The sequence below is a fragment of the Lutzomyia longipalpis genome, chromosome 4 (genome assembly GCF_024334085.1).
Source record: "Lutzomyia longipalpis isolate SR_M1_2022 chromosome 4, ASM2433408v1".
In the NCBI taxonomy this organism is placed as follows: domain Eukaryota; kingdom Metazoa; phylum Arthropoda; class Insecta; order Diptera; family Psychodidae; genus Lutzomyia; species Lutzomyia longipalpis.
In genome coordinates, this window is record NC_074710.1 from 23,780,808 (window position 1) to 23,799,618 (window position 18,811).

Sequence of the window (18,811 nt, forward strand, 5' to 3'; positions counted from 1 at the left end):
TAAGAATACTTTGCATTATTAGAATTTAAGACTTCAGAATTAGAATTCTTTAGAATTCTAGACTTCAATTACTAGTTATTTTGCTTTAGTTCAAACGTTAAATATTCCAAGATGGCGAACGTTTTTCTAATAATTCTAATTAAATGACATCTGTCATATTTTTTCTAACAGATCTGCGGCACAATTCGTCTGGATCCAAAGCTAAGAAATCACGTGCCGGCCCGCTCATCGCCGCCACAGTCAACGGCGGCCCCAAGCAGCCAGCCGGCGACACAATCGAGTCAGCCGACTTCCGTGGCGAACGGTAGCGCCTCCACGGTGAAATGACGGATTAAAGCACTGAAGCCAAAAAGGAAGTTTCTCTACTAGTCAATTTTTGCAACAACACACAAAATAATACCAACAATCTTTGCGCCAACGCACTTTCGAGTCATTTCTGCAAAATGCCCAAAGATGCACCCACGCACGTTCCAAACCAAAACTTCACTCTCTCTCAGTTTTCCCGCCTAAAATTTCATTTGCGGTGGTTTAAGAAATTTAAAAAATCGACTGATGTTGACAATGTGTTTCCTAATTGTTAAGTTAATTCCCGTGTTTTTTTTCTTAACTATTTTATAAAATAGATTTAAAAAAGAATAATGTGGTTATCCAAATATTTTTTCTTGTTTAGATTTAAGAAGATTTTTACGCTGAATTAATCAGCGGAACATTTGAGTTGTGAAACTTCCCAAAAAAAAAAAAAGAAAACTCTACCAGCTAAACCACAGACATTAAAGATGAAGCGTAAGTGTAAAAAAAACCTTAAAATATTAAGTAGATAAAATGTGCAATATTACAATTAATTTAAAATGAAGAAAATAAATTTAAAAAATTAAAAAAAAAAAATGAAGAAAAATATCAAATCTCGTAGCTAAGTGATGAAGGACGCTGTTTTTATGCGCTGAGAACCTTTCTTTGCAAATATTTGTTCGCCATTTTGTATTTCGGTAAAGTACGCCAAAAGGCTTCTGATGTTTTTCGTGAATTAAGTTTCTTTAAAGCTGTATTAAAACAGAATGCGAATTAAACCTCTTTGTGAAATTATAACCTCAAAGTTCTCTATCTTTGGCAGCCATTTTGAAATTGTTTCCTATGAAATTTACAGAATTACAACAATTCCTTTTCGAATAAATTAAATAAATATTTAAACATTAAATTAAAAGAAAATCTTTCAAAGCAAAAGGTATTCAGTGCACATAAAATTGCGTTCTGTATGGGAGATTTTTAGTAAAGTAAAAATGATGTTAAGATGACTTAAGAAAAACGTTCAATCTCTGAATTCCGTGGAGGAGATGAGTTAAATAAAAGGCAAAGAGATGTCCCTTCGGCGTCTAAGAAGGGACATGATGAGAAAAGGTGTCGATGCACAGTGGACTTTTGATTAATTTATAAAATGGAGCACCAAACACATGTAATGTAATTGAATTCTCAATTAAAAAGATTCTAATGGATTCACTGAATTTTCTCTTATAGCAGCGTCAAGATTTGTTTTTTTATTTTTATTTTAAGAGATCTTTTTACGCTTTCAGGTCAATGTGAAACATTAAAACATGAGCTCTTTTAATAAAAAAATAAATAAAAATTGAAAATCGTGCAAGCCTTTAGCCAATATGGCCGCTACAATTTTTTCATCAAAAATCGATCATAACTCGAAAATGCTTCGACTGCTTAAATCGAACTCATACGCAAGGTTTTAAGAAGCGATACAAATGTCAAGAATTTTGATAGTTCTAAAAGTAAATAAAATTACAACATGCTACCATAAGAAATAAATTTCGATTTTAAATTCGAATATTTCAATAAAAGCAAAAAACTTTGAAAAAATTGCTAGTTGCTAGCTATTTTAAAATTTGATATTAAATTAACCTCGGTCTCCCCTATATTCTATCTGAGGAGAGGTTTATGAGAAAATATTGGTTGAGTCCAAAAGGTCGCATTTGCAACATCCTCCCCTTGCTTTTCAGCCGTTTTCTTTTAAATTCAAAAAAATATCCCTTAAACATTTAACAGGCTTTTCCGATTCTCGCAGAAGCTTTCATCTAGGCCATTTAACATGCTTCCACGGGAAACATTCAAAATTCAGTCACACGAAGCAAATTTCAAGCAACATCTTTGGCGCATTTCTGTGAAACATGTCAGTGGCACAATTTTGGTGAGAAAAAAAGATTCGCGTGCGTGCGACGTGCGGAAGTTTGGGGTGAAAAAGAGCATCTGGAAAGTCTTGTTTTCCCACGAAAACCCCATTTTAGGCCTCCAACGAATGTAAATAAGCAAAAAAGTGCCGAAAAACGACATTTCTGTTTTTTCTTGGAGGGATTTTTTGACTTTCAAAAATCTCTTCGTGTCGCAAAGAAAAAATCTTATCGAACGAGATTTTTTTCGGTGGAGGAAAGAATTATTAAATTTTTATAGCTGTGCAAAAACGAGTTTTTAAGACTTTTCTTGCGGTGCTATTTTGTGAATGATAACGTGAAGATGGGTGATAAGAAAAAACCCGGGTACATCAAGTATCTCTTTGGCGGCCTTTCTGGGTAAGAAAAAATGTTTTTCCTTTTAGTTTTCCGGAATATTTTGAATATTTTAAAATTCCCCAAAAGATTGCTAAGATTGCGATGAAAATTTTTTAAGAAATAATTTTTTTGGCGATGTTTTCTAAAAAAATAGGAAAATTTGAGAGGAAAAAGATTAATTTATGCTCTATTTTTGAACCATTAAATTGACGGGGCAAAAGACGTAGGAAAGGGATTACATAATGCAGCGCTCCATGAAATATGAATGAAATAACTCATTGAAAAAAAAGACGGCGTTGCTTCAAAAATAAGATAAAATAGAAATTAAGAGCGATCTTCCTCTCTCTCTTATTTAATTCGGCTGCGTTGTCTAAGAACGTAGATCAGTAAGTCAAGGTCCTGGCTGTTGAGAGAAAAACAAGACAACTTCTTGGCAAATGCAACAGTTTTTGCATACACTAAAAATAGATTTTTGCAATTTTCATATTTTCGTGCAAATCAGCTGCTGAAATCGCTTTAAATTTACGAGGTCAACAACCAATAAAAGAAAGAAATTCTCATTCGAAAAAAAAATTTGGTTGGCTTCACGAATCAATTAATTACATATGGCGGCTATTTTTAGCTTCATGCCTGCAAATTAATCGCAAAGGGGAAATTACTTTCCCTCCGCACCCAAAAGAAATCAAACAAACAAGAACTCCAGAAGTGTTACACAACCCTCACTTGACGACGAGATACACTGATTTTGATAATATTTATCATATCAATTAACATAGAAGACGCGCAGCAAAAAAACATCGAAAGTTTTGCAAGCGAACCGCTAAAGAGATTTTGCAATATGGTGGAAAGGAGATGAGTTAGAGTGGAAAAATAAATTCTCATTCTGCATATCTAATCAATATTTAACAGCCTCAAGTCACAAGAGATAAAGAGTGTCAAGGAATTTACAGCGATTTGTTGTGCTTTTTGTAAAAATAAATAAAAGGGAAATTTGTTGTTTGAGATAAAATTCAAATGAACACAAAATCCAATAAATTGAATGAGATTAGAAGTTTTCCATGATTCTTCACACATTTTGTTATTAAATGCATTAGATGAATTGACTAATTTTTTTTTTTTTTTTTTTTAACGTATTTAATAAAGCGATCTGCACAAGGGGGTACAATAAACTTTAATACAAGACAATAAAAAGAGAGACATGATGGTTTAACGTCGGGGAAAAACCATAAAACTAAAGCACACCGATCACAACGGGGTAAAGAGGTCGGAAGGCTTCACCTTCCTAAGCCTTCTCGGCTTTCCATTGTCAATCGCCAGCTGCCCAGCGAGGTCATTTTCATGCCCAAGCAGTCGCTCTCTGTAGCGCCTGCTGACCTCAGCTATCTCCTCCTGAACCGGGAGGACGTTCAGGTCCCTATGCAGCTGGTCGTTGGTTACGTACCAGGGGGCGTCAGTGATTTGCCTGAGGGCTTTGCTTTGGAATCTTTGTATTATGTCCACATTTGACTTAGCTGCTGCTCCCCACAGTTGCAGGCCATACGTCCACACAGGCCTAATTATGGTCTTGTAGATCAGAGTTTTGTTTGACAGAGACATCTTAGATCTCCTTCCAAGCAGCCAGTACAAGCCCCTCCACCTAAGACTCAGTTGCTTCCTTTTCATCCATAGATGAGTTCTCCAGGTTAACCTCCTGTCAAGGTGCAACCCGAGATATTTGGTGACATTCGATTGGGGAATCTCACTTCCATTCAGTAGTACTGGTGGGCAAGAACCGTTTCTAAGTGTGAAGGTAACCTGGACGGATTTCTGTTCATTGGCCTTGATTTTCCATCTGCGTAGCCATGACTCGATCGAATTGACTAATATTAGTATGAAAATCATGAGGAATAAGGAGGATAAAAGAAAGATGGCGGATGAAAGTAGCGTCCTTTCGATTAAATGATATTCGAAAATGATAGAAATTTAAAAAGTTTTCTATGAATTTCATCAAATTCTGCACAAAATGCCCAAATTATCATTTTACAAATAATTTATTGATTGTTTTTTTTAGATTATTATTATAATTGTTATTGGATAAATCAAATTAACGAACTTTTCAGTTAAAAAAAAAAACATTAATTAGCATAATCAGTAAAATAAATTGATTATTAAAAAATTATTAGTGTTTCATTTATGTGAAATATCAACTAATATGACTTGTTAACCGCTGAATAAACAATGATTACATGCAAAGACAACTGTTTTTAGGAAATTATATTGTGGTTCCAACACAGGTAATATAAGAAAAAAAAGCTGTAAAAACACTCCGTCAAACTTTGAAACGCTTCGAAGACATAAAAACATTATCCCCACTTTTTACTTATTAATTTACTCAATATGAACCAAAGAAAATGCATGAAATTCAAGCTCTTTCTAAGTTTCAAAAAAATGCTAGGTGAGGAATGGATCAGAAAAAAACTTATGTGAGTGAAGCTATTTATTATAGAAAATCGGAAAATTCATAAAATTAACATTTTCTTTCATTGTTAAATAAAAAAACAAAGATATTATTCTCTATTCCACCTTCTATGGATCATAGATTATTAAATTCATTAGATTAGGGGAGAGCGGGGTTAAAAAAGTCACTTAAGGGTTTAGAAAAAGCTCAAAATGTCATATTTCCCAAACAGATAAAGCGAAATGTATAGCTCATTTCTTTAGGAAATTTACTGCTCTACAACTCTTTCTCAGATCATTTTGTTCTATCTAGCTAGGAAATATGATATTTTAAGCTTTTTCCAAACCCTTAAGTGACTTTATTAGCCCCGCCCTCCCCTATAGATTATTAAATTCGTAGATATGTTGTTCTATAAACATAGGGAGTTTTCTCTGAAATGTGGCTTAATTCATTTTAAAACTCACAGAGTTTTTTTTAATTAGGGAAAAATTTTCTGGAAGTTTTGAAAACTTAATTTTTTATTTAACATTTTGAGGATCAATTTGAGGTTTTACCCTAAAATTTTTCCTAGCTCTTTTGTACAAATTAATTATTTTCAAAAGTTAAAAGGGAAGATAAATGAAAAATTACAAAATAACCGTTTTTTTCTCAAAAAATTTCATATTTGAGATCAAAATAATCACGAAAATATTTTTTTTCCGACCGATCGATCAGCCTATATTGACAGCGTTTATTCCTAGAATGCTATATTCTGCTTTTTCCGATCAAAAGACAAACTAGAAAACGTTCTCTTTGTGATAAAAAATAACGTTCATACTTTGAGGTTAAAAATTCGTGTGCGCCAATATTGAATTTAATAAAAAATGGCCACCATCCGCCATCTTGGCTTGGCACATCAATAATCACTTTCTTGTACAATTTGGACAAATAGCTCGAATAGTTAAAAAAAAACTTATAACGGGTAAATGTACAAAGCAATATGGCGTTCTATACGATTTGCATAATTATAATATTTATTATATTTTTTTTTCTATTTTCTTGTTTAATTTTTCAACAGTTTCAACGTTTTTCTGAAACTCTTTCAGCTTCTGAGTATTTCTTCATTAAAATAAACAACATATTTACCTTTAAATGTTGCAGCATGGGTGCCACATGCGTGGTCCAACCGCTAGATCTCGTGAAGACACGCATGCAAATCCAGGGCGAAGGTGGAACAGCACGCGAGTACAAGACGTCCGTTGAGGCATTCACTGGGATCCTCAAGAAGGAGGGTGTGTCGGGGCTGTACAAAGGCATCGGAGCTGGTCTCCTGCGTCAGGCCACGTACACTACAACGCGTCTTGGTGTCTTTACGGCACTCAATGAGAAGTACCGACAGAGTCAGGGCAAAGGTCCCGGATTATTTGCCTCAATGGGCATGGGAATGGTTGCTGGAGCTACGGGAGCTTTCGTTGGCACACCGGCGGAAATCTCCCTCATCCGTATGACGGCTGATGGGCGTCTTCCACCGGCTGAGCGACGGAATTACACGAGCGTCGTTAACGCCTTGTCGCGTATTGCACGCGAAGAGGGCATAATGGGACTGTGGCGTGGGTGTATTCCAACCATGGGGAGAGCCATGGTGGTTAATATGGCACAACTGGCTTCCTACTCACAAGCCAAGCAGTACTTGCTGTCCACGGGGAAGTTCACTGAAGGCATTTTCATGCACTTTGTCGCCAGTATGATTTCAGGTAAGGCATTCCTAAGGCTTTCTTCGTAGTTTCAACGCTATATTTGGAAGCTGATTTTTGAGGTTATTTAACGGCCATTTTGTTTTTGTAAAGGCTTTATAACGACTGCAGCATCAATGCCAGTGGACATTGCCAAGACACGCATCCAGAACATGAAGGTGGTGGAGGGAAAGCCAGAGTACAAGGGTACAATTGACGTCCTGGTCAAAGTCATTCGTCGTGAAGGTTTCTTCGCCCTCTGGAAAGGCTTCACACCGTACTACGCGCGTCTCGGTCCCCACACGGTGCTCACCTTCATCCTGCTTGAGCAGATGAACCTAACCTACAACCGAATGGTCCTGGGTGAAACAGGTGGCTCATCAGGGCTCTAAATGTGCGTCTTTTCTTCTTTATTGTTGCATTCTCTGAAACTTCCCGATTCTTCTCGCATTTCGTTACTATTTCTTTCTTTTTTCTTCTTCTCAAATAAAGATTTATTTTTCTAATATATGTATATTTCTTCAATATTTTTTTTAACTATGCGCTCAAGAGCCTCTTAAAAAGGGACCGAAATAGGCAGCAATTTGTTTTTGTAAATTGAATTACCTCGAAATGAACATTCGCACGAAGATTGAAACCCATCAAAGATGAGACAATTCCTTTATCAGAGACAATATCAAATGTTTTAAGAAAATCATTTTGTATAAAAAACAAATCTTTGTAAAAAATGTTGTGCAAATAAAAGCGTTGCGATTATTAGAGAAACTCTCACAAAAATGTTTTTATCAATGTTTCTTTTTTTTTCTTCATCATCATTACAAAAAGGTGTGGGTGTAAGAGAGTATGAAATGGATTCACTTAAGTAGGGTGCCGATGTCTTTAATACTTTTGCTCTTCTTCTTCTCACTGCTGGGGGATGTTTATTCGCACTCCTTGAGGAAATCCTCAAACATCTTCACGAGGTTTTCAATGCCGAAGAGATAATTCGTATCCGGAGAATCCTCATCGGCCGGGAAGGCGTGGGCGAAGTCAATCATCTTCACCGTGGCCCATTCCTTCTTCTCCATGGCGCACATTCGGTGCAGCATGAAGGTGTACTTGTCACGGATCTCCTTGAGGTCCTCATCGTAGTTATTCTGTGTGGAATGACTTCGCTGGATCTTCTGGTACGACTGAATAGGATCCGGTGTTGGGGTTACGGTCCAATTGAAAGGCGTCGGGGAGCCATTGCATTCAGCAGTTGGGGGCGTCGGTGGAGTTCCCGTGGGCGCACTAAAATATCCAAAAAAAAAAATACAAATTAAAACCGTTAAAATTTTTTGTAGAACATTTGACGTTTCTTGTTTAACGTTTGACATTTTATTTTTTCGGATTTCTGACGTATTATATTTGCTGTATATTTTCTAACTTTTATCATTATTTTAAAACTGTTCAAAAGTTGACATCGCTTTTTCTAACGTTTGACGTTTATTCTAATTAAACTTATTTTTAGTATTTAATATTAATTTTCCACAGTTTAAATTTTATTTCCAGATGTTTAACATTTTTTTTTCTAAAATTTGACATTGCTGTTCTAACGTTTGATGTTTTTTTTTTCAAATAGTTTGATATTTAAATTGTTGGATTTAACAAAAATATATTTTTAAATATTTGATGTTCTTTTCGAATTTTTGACGTTTCATCTAACATTTAAAGTATTTTCTAACCTTGAAATTGTTTTCTAAAATTTGACATTTATACTCTAACTTTTGAAATTTTAACAGATGTTTATCTCGCGGTTCAATGTTTATGGTTCAACGAATTTTTCTAACGTTTGACATTTAATTTTTAAATTTCAACGTCTTTTTTTCAAGAATTTGATATCCTTTACTAACATTTGAGGTTTTTGTCACAAAATTGAAAGTTTAATCTAAAATTTAAAGTTTCTTCCTAAAATCTGACGTATCTTCAAAGGTTTTACGATTTTTTTTAAAATTATAACATTCTTTGATGTTTTTTTTTCTTTTAAATCTTTGTTTAATGTTTGAGGTTCAACGTCTTTTTAACGCTTGAAAATCTTTTTTTTTTTTTGTTTTTTTTGTAAACATTTTTAGCTCGCAAATAATACATTTGACTTGTAAAGAAAAACCTAAGCAGCTTGAAAATTTTTATGGTGTTCAGGACGGTCTTTCCATCTGTTTGAGTACTAAAAAAAGATCCTCTAAAACCGTTAAACCACTTAAATTTGTAATAACCGACTTTTTCATTTTTTTTAAACTTTAAACCCAATACTTCGCTATAACAACATATTTCCATATATTTTTAGTAATTTACTAGTGCAGTGAAGTAAATTGTTCCGAATGGGGAGGAATTTACTTGACCAACATACCTGATCTTCCTCTTTGATTGCAGACTACTTCGCAACCGACGTGCATCGTAGACAAGAAGGACGGAGCTTGAGTAGAGTCGGAGGGTTTTCTGGGTACGTGCCCACTTCTGAATGGCCCACAAGCCCGAAAGGAGTTGCACGAGGAGTGCCCTGCACAGCCCAGAGTCAGCATTGAGGAAGATCCGAAGTGCATCACGCACAGTCTTCTCATTGAGCTTCTTCCCGTAGTCCTTGCTGTAGCGCTTAATGCGTCCCGTGCCCAAATGGTACACCTGGAAGCCCGGAATACACAGCCCAAGTGCCTTCTTGCACGCTAAGTACTTTTGTTCCTCTGCTGCGCGTTTCTCTTCCGTGGCCAGAGGATCCCACGTCCTTGCGCCAATCTTTACGTCCATTATACAGGGCTCCAGCATACCATCCGTGGCATCTACGAGCTTCATAAAGTCCACATAGCGATCACCAACGAAGAGTTTCTGTGTGCCACGGTACTCTGGCACAAGATCACGCAGTGCCACGAGACTGGGATCTGTGGCATCCAGGAGAGTTTCGTAGAATTTTATCTCACGTGCCCCACAGAGGGGCTTTGCAGCGGGCTTCAGGATCGTCCCGTCGTTCTCGCGGAGGATCCCTATTTCGCCTGCTTGGAATGTGTGACCGGCCACCTGATTATCGAGTGGGACACAGCCCACGGGAAGATTGGGGATATTTGTGCTGGGGACGGAGGTCATTTCACTGAAGGGCAACAAATACGACGGTGGGCACGACTTACGGAAGAGGTTTCCTACGGAAGAGGATTAAAATGTAATGGAATTAATAAGAAAGGCTTTGAAGCCTAAATTGGAACTTTTAAAGATTAAAGTTAATATTTTTTAGAGGCTGAATTACAAAGTTAATGAATAAAATATGGAGAAAATCTTTATTTTTTCATTTTCTTCGCCTTAAAAATCCTTTATCATTCAGAGTTCGGATTAAAAGTCGTTCAAATCGGTTAGCTAATATGGCTGACAAACTTTTTTAACGAAAATTAGTTAAAATTTCAGTACTACTCATCTGTTGTCTGTTTCTGATCAAATTGAATTTAAATGAAGGCTGATAAAGATTTTTTCTTAAAAGAAGAAAATCGTCGTTAATGACCAGAAAAAAGATAATTTTTATCTCATAGTTGTAAGCTATCTATTGAAAGGTCAGCATTATTACAATTTCAAGCTTTTAACTATAGATATACTGCCAAAGTTTATTTGATCCAGAAAAACTGTCCAGAAAGTCTTCAAATATTCCAGAAAGTTTTTTTTTTTTTCAAAATATTTATAAATTCCAAAAGACGATAAAATTTGGTTAACCTCTTTGGCGTCATTTGGATCAAACGTGAAACATAAAAACATTGAAACAAGGCATAACGTCTTCTTCGACTTCTTCTGCGTGAATTTCATGTATTTCTTACTAGGAAAAACTATCTCATTCATAAAAAAAATTGTTTCATGTTTGGGGCAACGTATGATCCTAGAAACGCGAAAGGGTTAATCCAAACATGAAACATTAAATTTTCTAAAATCTAAATGAATTTAAGTAATTTTCCCAATTTGAAAAAATAACTGAATTTCTTGAAGTACGGAAAAATGTACCTAATGTTTCACATTTAGTTCAACGAATAACCCAATGAACGTGAAAGGGTTAAACAATCTCCCTATAAATTAAATTAAAATTTTTCTTGCAGTGAAAACACTTGAAATTTCTTTCAGATAAGTTTTTTTTAACCACTTTAACCACTCAAACAATTTTTTCTTTAACCACTTTAGAGCACCTTTCAATTCTCTTTTAACCCACAACATGCAACACAATCAATTGTTAAGTAATTTACGAGAAACTCAGCTTCAAAAAAAATTCACAAATTGTGGCACAATACGAGAGAAGAGCTGCATGCTTCATTGAGCAATGCAATGCAGCATATTGAGAAAGTTTTCAATGCAGAAAAGGATTTAAAAAAAAATTGAAGCGTGGGCTCATTCTGAGAATACTTTGTGACTGAATGATCTCATCTGCGGGAAGCTTGGACAACAAAATTAATCATCTCGCAGTTGATTCTTTTTTTTCCAACTAAGATCGGTAGACTTTGCACAATATTCTTAATCATTTTTCACTTCACAAAGCTCTAAATCACTTTCCGCAATGTTGGGAGAATTAATTCTTTGCCTTTTCTCTGCTGCGTTTTGTTTGCTTTGTAAATGGGGGGAATGCACTTCAACAAGCCACTTAAAGGGGACTTCCGGGATTTAATTATGTAGTTTTTCTTACCTCCAGAATTTTTCTTTCGCTGGTACGGTGGCAGTTTAAGTCGACTCATACCTGAAAAAAAGAAGAGAAAAATCAAAAATTAAGTTTTAAATTCAAACTGCCAAAATTCATTTAAAATAAAATTACTGGAATTTCAATTAGGAGTCAAAGAGGAAGCAAAAATTCAGCAAATAAAAATGAAAATTCAGTGCTTCCAGCTTGGCAAGAAGAACTCAACTGCCAAAGTCCATTATATTGGAAATCACTTTCGCGTGGATATGAAAAAAAATCCAACATGGATTAATTACGCAAAACTCTGTCTTTCGCACAATCGCGATAAATTGTTTGGCCTGTCCTCTTCTTTTAATCATCTGCGCCCTTTTTGTTGTGTTTGTCAGTCAAAGAAAAAAAAAGAAAAAGATCTCGTGACCTGGCCCATATCGCTTTTTTTATCCCCACAGCCGATTTCATTGATAAAAGTAAAACCCACAATTTTGACTCGAAAAAAAAACTCAACTTACATTGAAGAAATTCATTTTAATTTCTTCACACTCATGCGTCACGAAATTAAGTCTTAATTTAGGGTGTTAATAACTCATTTCAAGCTCTATTTTTCGGTGCACTTTTCCGGCAATACGATGCTATTCTTTTGGGAGCTCACGAAAGAAAAAGAACTTTAAATGTACTAAAATGGACTTTTATGTTTCCATTAGAGTGTTTGTGATCAGAGTTGAGAGTCAATTTTATCGGATACTTTTATAGATAAAAGATGAGAGAGATCTTAAAGACATTTCTTTTCTAATGTTTCACGTTTTGGTAAGAGAAATTATGCAATGGTCGCAATGGTCTTAAAAGGGTTAAAATTATTTTAAATTGTCGCGAGATAATAATTATGATTTTTCAATAATTTTTAGAGAATATGGGGTGTTTATTTGGCTATTTGGAATATTTTAGCGAATCGTCCGAATCTTAACGAATAATTAGACTGTTGACAAAACATCCCAACCTTGATGAATATTTCTAATCTTCTTAAAAAATAAACCGAATTTTAAGAAAAACTTCGAATGCTCCTGAAAAAAATCAGAATTTTAAGAATAGACTGAAACTTCTTGACGAATAATTCGAAAATTCTTAACAAATATATCGAATCTTGACCAATAATTTTAGTTTCGAGCGAATAATCCGAACTTTGACGAATAGTACGAAACTTAACGAATAATCCGAATCTTGACGAACAATCTAAATCTTAACGAATAGTTCGAATATTCTTGAAAAATATAGTAGGTAATTCGAATCCTCTTGACGAATAATTCAAATCTTCTTAGCTAATAATCCGAATCTTTACGAATAATTTGAAGATTTTCGTTCAGATAAACACCCCTTGTTGGAGAATTATTTTTATTTTATTTTAGAAGATCTGAAGCAGATTTTTCACATTTTTAACCCATTCGCTTCCGTATGAAACATAAAAATACTGAAACATTCAATGTGGATGCTTTCAGAGAAAATTTCTCACTCAGAACATTTTCTTTGATCTCATTTATGTGAATTCAACGCATTGGAATACCAACTAAATTAATTAAAATTCTAAAAAATAAAATGTTTCACGTAAGACCCAAAAAAACGCGAAAGGGTTAAATTCATTTTAATAAAAAAAAAGTTATTAATAAAATATCGTCATTCTAAAGAAAATTCGGCAATATTTATGACTTCTCATTGCCTCTCAGTTATAATTCCAAACAAACAGGTAAAAATAATTCTCAAATCTAGATAATTCACAACTCTGGTAGTGACTAATTTGGCACCTCTCCTTCACTTATCACCGTCATAATTGAAGGAAAAAAAAAGTGAGTCAAATAGTGAAGCACAAACTACGGAGTGTGGTGATTAATTCATGCACAAATTGCTGGCTTTAGCTTAATAAATGGGCTCTTTCGGCGCAATTCGCCTGACATGGGAACACACCCACGAATTGAACGCAAATGGGGGACACCCTTATCACCTATTCCGGACATTTACTCACGGGCGGTGAATTAAAAAAGCAGGTTGCGCGCCACCATAAATCTTTATTTGCAAATATTTTTTTCATGTATCAAAAGAACAAAATTATTGTTTACAAAAAGTAGGAAAAGAAATGCTTTTTAGTTTCTAAATTAAAAATTATTTCTTGTAACTGTAGAATCCTTCACCAGACTTAACGCCCATCTTTCCCTCTTGCACCAACTTATCGAGCGTCTCAATGGGGCGGAAAAGAGGATTTTCCGGGAATTTTTCATGCCATCCCGAAAGAACGCTTCGAGTTGTATCCAAACCCACATAGTCAGCCAATTCGAGGGGTCCCATTGGGTAGCCAGCACCCAATTTCATTGCAATATCAATATCCTTTGCTGAGGCATCACCTGCAAGAAAAAAAATAAATATTTGTTTTATTAAATTTAATTTACTTAATTAGATTTAATTTACATTGAAAAAAAAAAGTTTGTGATAATAGTAAATAGGCGGGAAAATGCGGTAATTTGCTGTTCATATAATTAAACATTCTAATCAAAATGCTAATCTTCTATTTATTTTTCCAGAGCCACACTTCTGTTTGTTTTGTCTATCTACACATTAAAGTGGTGAACTGTGAGAAAAACTCTTTGAAGCTGAAAACCGATCTTTTTATTTTTGAGGAAAATTGATTGGAATTGAGTTGGAATTCTAAATAATAATTTATCGATTCTCTCTAACCTTAAATATTTTTCAAAATTCTCTATTTTATCTAACTTAATCGCCAAAAATATTCATCATTTTCCACTGGTGTCACAGAGGAAAAAAGCAATAAAGTTTTGCAAAAATGGCCCCCATTTGTCATTTTGTCCCTTTCAATGCATGAAGCATATGTTTCAATGCTTCGTCAATATGAGCTTGTTGATGAGAGTTTGACATTTCATTTTTTTTTTTTGAAAATAGAAAATTGCTTTTTTATCAGTTTATTAATCGTGATTAATATGTTTTATGTACTGATCGAGAGTGTTTTTTTATATCTGAGTACATCTAAAGTTCTAGAATCTTCAGCACTTGAAGAAGGTCCTTCGGTAGTGGAAGTGGGCATACTTGAGGGAAGGTGAAACCTTTGCTTCCTAACAAAGACTGAAATACTTAAGTGCGAAACTTCCAGAACATGTTTTAGAAGAAGTTTGGAGTATCCTCCGGAGGTCCAGAATTTAACTTGGAGTTTAAAGTAAAAAAGACATGTAGCATTGTTTAAGAATGTTAGGTTATGTAACAATGTCAGACTTTTAAATGCGTCCATTAACTTAACATTCTTAAACAATGCTTCATATATAGAAGATAATAGCATGGGTGATGATCTCAAATATTTGGCAAGATAGACTGAGAAGTTATCCCAACCACCCTAGGAGTGCTCGTCCCCTATGGACGCACCATCATCCATGGACGGGTAGCTCGTCTCTTGGTGAATCTTATAGGTGAATAATGATCTCATGGCCTCACAATACTCCGTTCGAAGTAGAACTCACTAAACAAATATACGATAACAGCGTACTTTCTTTCGAATTAATGCTGTGTGAATCACGTCATAAGCATTAATTTTAAAAATTGTTTAATTTATTGTAAATTTTATAAGTTTTCATGCCTTCAGTATCCTCAGTTTCTGTAATTAGCATGTACTTTCTTTCCTATTATAATTTTGATGAATTGCGAATTCGTAATGAATGAATTCGATTTTAGACACTTTTAGGTAAAATTTAAAATCCAGGACATGAGAATAAAAGAATTTGTCAATCCATTGAGCATCTAGAATTTTAGAATTTTCCAATTCAATCAATCAAATTGGAGCATTTTCAAGTCATAGAGCAGATTTTAAAATTTTAACGAGTAAACAGAATAAATTAACAATTAGAATGCAACTTTCAATTGACTATAAATTAGACGAAATAAAATATTGACGAAGTCCCCATCAAACCCTCATCAATTTCCTCTTCCATTCTATTTGAATTATTGACAATGAATTGACTTTCCCAAAGCTTCAGTGGAATATTCTTCATAAATTACGTGTAGGTATTTACCTATCTATACCCACAACAGAGAGTTATCTGATAAGAGAAAATCCCCAGTGATAGGCGCTCAAAATAGAAGCTGATTGTTGGTTGATTGAGGCGCGATTGATTGAATTGAGGCGAAAAGAGGGCAATTCATTGAAGAGACAAAGTTCTCAATGAGAATACAAAGCGCGGAGGTCAGAGGGCACATATCGTGATAAGAATTTTGTTTATTTTGATTGACTTACCCCTCTCATAGAGACGAACAGCTTCAGCCAAGTAAGGCACAAGGAGGCGATTGACAACAAAGCCTGGGGTGTCCTTGCATGTGATGCAGACCTTTCCCATGCCCTGACCAAAGTCCATCATCTTCTTGTACGTGTCATCGGAGGTACTTTCCGTCCGAATGACCTCCAGGAGCTTCATGACGGGCACTGGGTTGAAGAAGTGCAAACCCCCAAAGCGATCAGTGCGCTTTGTAATGCTCGCGATCTCCGTGATCGACAGAGAGGAGGTGTTGCTGGCAAAGATTGTGTGTTGTGGTGCAACAGAGTCGATCTTTGCGAATAAATCGTGTTTCACCTGAAGAAATTGAGAGAAAAAAATTATTTTTTGATTTCTTTTTAAATTCAAATTAAATAATTTGTTCAAAAGTATGAATCTAATTTTGGATCATCTCTTGATTTTTTCTAGATAGAATAATATTCTATCATTTTAAATTTTTAAAAATACTTTAAATATCTTAATTATTTTTGAAAAAGAATGTTCTTAAATTATTTGATTCAAAACTTTAATTTTATTTAACCGAATAATAAACTTTTAAAACGAATTTTTGAAAATCCTAAAGTCAGATTTAGGTAATTAAAAAAAACTTTTATAGGAAAACTTCATTTCACATAATTTTTAAATACAATATAAGTTTGGATTCTAAGAGTAGGAAAGTTTTTAAATTTTTAAATGTAAATTTTTGATAAAATTGTGAATAAAAAAACGTTTTAATAAAAAGTTAAGTTTAAAGAATTATATTAGACTTCCTAAAAATAATAAATGGCCATAAGCACTAGTTTGCAAAGGGCATAATAAAAAATTTTATTCATTCTAAAAATAATAAAAACTAATAATATCATCCATAAACAATTTTATTTTTAAGTGAATTATTTATGAATTATTAAGAAAAATAAGGACAGTGCTTTAAAATTCTAATAGGTTAAAAAAAAAACTATTTCATAAATTGTTTTCTAAAACACAAAATAATTTTGCTATTCTTAAAACTAAAATGGAACTAGGATAGAATTTTCAACAAAATAATTTAAAGCAATCCGACTTAAGATTCAAAGACTCGTGATAATTTAGTTATAAATTTTTCCTTCTTTGTGTAAGACTTTTCATCTTCACACGGATTAAATACATTTTAACTGACTAAAGTAAAAATTTTATTGACAAAGTGAATACTAAAACTGACCCAGATACGTCCAGAAATTCATTCTAATTTTCGTTAAGTCTGACTTAAAATTCTCTAAGAGTCAATTCTTAATTTCACACATTTCACAAAAGATGTTCTTCAACCCTTCCTTTAACTAAATCCGTTAAACTTTTGTAAAAATTAAAAGTTCTCAAAACATTTTTAGACAAACTATTTAAAAAATTTCCTGGCTTAACCGGAATTAAGAATGTTTTTCTTCCATCCAGAAGACTTAAAAAATTATTTTTCAATTTCTTGAGCAAAAAATACTAAAATCTTTTGAAGAAAAAGTTAATTTTCTACAAGAAAAATGTTCATTTATGAAAAGCACCTTAAACTTTTCATGGCCTCGTTTTTTTCTTATCACAGCACTCATAAATTAAGAATTTAATGGAGCTTTTTTTTTCATCTTAAAATGTTAAAAGAAAATGTGAAAAATGCAAACTCACTTTCATGTTCTCCACAATTGCCTCAATCACGAGATCCGTGTCACGCACGGCATCTGTGAGGTTGCACGTTGCATCAAGACGCCCCAGGGTGGTGGAAATGAATCCATTCTGAGCCCCCTCGTCATCCTTGAACTGCTTCTTGGCCACACGTCCAAGGCTCTTCTGGATGTTCGCCTTGGCCTTCTCCACAAGTTGCTCATTGATCTCCACGAGTGTTACGCGGAATCCCGACGAGGCGGCAACCTGGTGGAACATAGATTCGTATGTGAGCCTCCTCACTGCCAACGTGCAACCGCGGACTTACCACCGCACACAGAGCCACCAAATCGGGGGCTCAGTGTGCTGCTAACATTACCTGAGCAATTCCGGCTCCCATCAATCCACCGCCAATCACCACAACTTTCTCGATTCCCCGGGATGTGGACATTTTTCTCGTGATCACGCGCATCAAGTGAGACATTTTAATCTCCCTTCTTCTGTGCAACCGCAACTACGGGTTTCTTTGTCGACCGCTAAAGATAACTTTGCCACCGATTTCCAGCCGAACTTTTTTTTCTTTTTATCAATTCACTCTCTCAACTCTTCTCAAAATTCTCCCCTCTCTCTTTGATCGTTTGAGAATCTCTCACACCACACCGAAGGGAGCTAATCAATCCCACGAGAGCTATTCACAAAATCCCCAATGCGGTCTAGAAGAAATTTTTTTTACCAATCATGCTTTTGTCAAAATATTTTTCTCACAAGGGTGTAGTGGCCAGAAGGGCACTGAAGGGAGGCAGTGAGTAGAAAAAAAAAGCTTCCAGACTACCAGGGTATCCGGGAAAGGGCTACTTACATTTTCCAAGCCAACAAGTTGGGCTTTTCCGCGTGGAAACGTGCGTGAAAAGTGTGGAAAATCAATACGGCAACTCCGTCAAAATACAAAAAAAATCTGACAGTAGCCAGACGACTACTAGAAAATCCCCGTATATAGCAAAAGCTCAAAAAGCTCCCAAATGCATGCATAATGCACATAGTTGAAAGCTCACTAATGGGATATTTTTTGAATGAGAAGAAAACGGTTATATTTTAAATATTAACGGTTGGTGCTTCAATATTTTTAAATTACCCGTTTTTTTATCAAACTAATGGGCCTAATTCAGCGACCAAGAAACCCTTGAAATCTTTGAATTTTGTTCTGAAATTTCAAAATTTCAAGCGAATTTCAAGGGTTTCTTGGTCGCTGAATTAGGCCCAATATTATATAATTTTTTTAGGGGAGGCTGGGGTAAAGGGGTAAGAGCCTAGCCAAAGAATGAGTTTGGAAACGTTTAAAAATAAGAGTCAAACGTAAAAATCAACGTTTTTACAAAGAAAACATCAAAGTTAGAAAAGAATCGACAAATGTTGGAAAATAAATTTTAAACATTAAAAACTAATATCAAACGATAAAAAAGAAATGTCAAACTCTTATAAAAAAAATGTCAACTATTTCTTTAATCAATTTTCATCAAGAACTTACTGAATCCTCCTGTAAAAAT

General features: G+C 34.7%; 6 protein-coding genes across 9 annotated transcripts in view; 4 read left to right on the forward strand and 2 right to left on the reverse strand.

The window, feature by feature from the left end:
- The window catches only part of LOC129795019 (protein CBFA2T1), a 39,221-nt gene extending 37,737 nt beyond the window's left edge, over positions 1-1,484 (forward strand). Inside the window, exon 8 of the mRNA XM_055836026.1 lies at positions 172-1,484. Coding sequence (XP_055692001.1) covers positions 172-327 — 156 coding nt within the window. The 3' untranslated portion in view covers positions 328-1,484. The remainder of the gene's footprint in view (positions 1-171) is intronic.
- Positions 1-18,811, forward strand: part of LOC129795035 (probable asparagine--tRNA ligase, mitochondrial) — a 1,173,171-nt gene that overhangs the window by 686,257 nt on the left and 468,103 nt on the right. The window lies entirely within an intron of this gene.
- The window catches only part of LOC129794972 (mucin-2-like), an 826,140-nt gene that overhangs the window by 474,284 nt on the left and 333,045 nt on the right, over positions 1-18,811 (reverse strand). The window lies entirely within an intron of this gene.
- LOC129795002 (sodium-dependent nutrient amino acid transporter 1-like) overlaps positions 1-18,811 on the forward strand; it is an 899,230-nt gene that overhangs the window by 412,316 nt on the left and 468,103 nt on the right. The gene's annotated exons all lie outside the window — the stretch shown is intronic.
- On the forward strand, positions 2,106-7,475 carry LOC129795067 (mitochondrial 2-oxoglutarate/malate carrier protein-like). The gene is made up of 3 exons (XM_055836098.1): positions 2,106-2,570; positions 6,127-6,719; positions 6,813-7,475. The coding sequence occupies exons 1-3, from the start codon at positions 2,515-2,517 to the stop codon at positions 7,088-7,090; spliced, it is 927 nt and encodes a 308-aa protein (XP_055692073.1). The 5' UTR covers positions 2,106-2,514; the 3' UTR covers positions 7,091-7,475.
- Positions 7,476-18,250, reverse strand: LOC129795045 (hydroxyacyl-coenzyme A dehydrogenase, mitochondrial-like). Of its 4 annotated transcripts, XM_055836065.1 has the most exons (5): positions 18,127-18,243; positions 17,647-17,980; positions 17,292-17,534; positions 15,629-15,962; positions 13,384-13,736 (listed from the first exon to the last, which is right to left on the reverse strand). In XM_055836065.1, exons 2-5 carry the CDS (start codon positions 17,749-17,751, stop codon positions 13,498-13,500), a joined length of 921 nt encoding a protein of 306 aa, XP_055692040.1. In that variant the 5' UTR covers positions 17,752-17,980; positions 18,127-18,243; the 3' UTR covers positions 13,384-13,497. The 4 variants fall into 4 exon arrangements, with proteins under 4 accessions (XP_055692037.1, XP_055692038.1, XP_055692039.1 ...); XM_055836062.1 differs by lacking the exons at positions 13,384-13,736; positions 15,629-15,962; positions 17,292-17,534; positions 17,647-17,980 and adding exons at positions 7,476-7,970; positions 9,067-9,847; positions 11,359-11,409 and having other exon boundaries at positions 18,127-18,250; XM_055836063.1 differs by lacking the exons at positions 13,384-13,736; positions 15,629-15,962; positions 17,292-17,534; positions 17,647-17,980; positions 18,127-18,243 and adding exons at positions 7,476-7,970; positions 9,067-9,847; positions 11,359-11,409; positions 11,859-12,006.

Bases quoted from the DNA above. Each gene is read 5' to 3' on its own strand.
- LOC129795067 (XM_055836098.1), top strand. From the start codon at position 2,515: ATGGGTGATAAGAAAAAACCCGGGTACATCAAGTATCTCTTTGGCGGC. The intron at 2,571-6,126 runs GTAAGAAAAAAT...TAAATGTTGCAG, and splicing joins CTCTTTGGCGGCCTTTCTGG to CATGGGTGCCACATGCGTGG. The intron at 6,720-6,812 runs GTAAGGCATTCC...GTTTTTGTAAAG, and splicing joins TGTCGCCAGTATGATTTCAG to GCTTTATAACGACTGCAGCA.
- LOC129795045 (XM_055836062.1), bottom strand. From the start codon at position 11,407: ATGAGTCGACTTAAACTGCCACCGTACCAGCGAAAGAAAAATTCTGGA. The intron at 9,848-11,358 runs GTAAGAAAAACT...CCTCTTCCGTAG, and splicing joins GCGAAAGAAAAATTCTGGAG to GAAACCTCTTCCGTAAGTCG. The intron at 7,971-9,066 runs GTATGTTGGTCA...TGGATATTTTAG, and splicing joins CAATCAAAGAGGAAGATCAG to TGCGCCCACGGGAACTCCAC.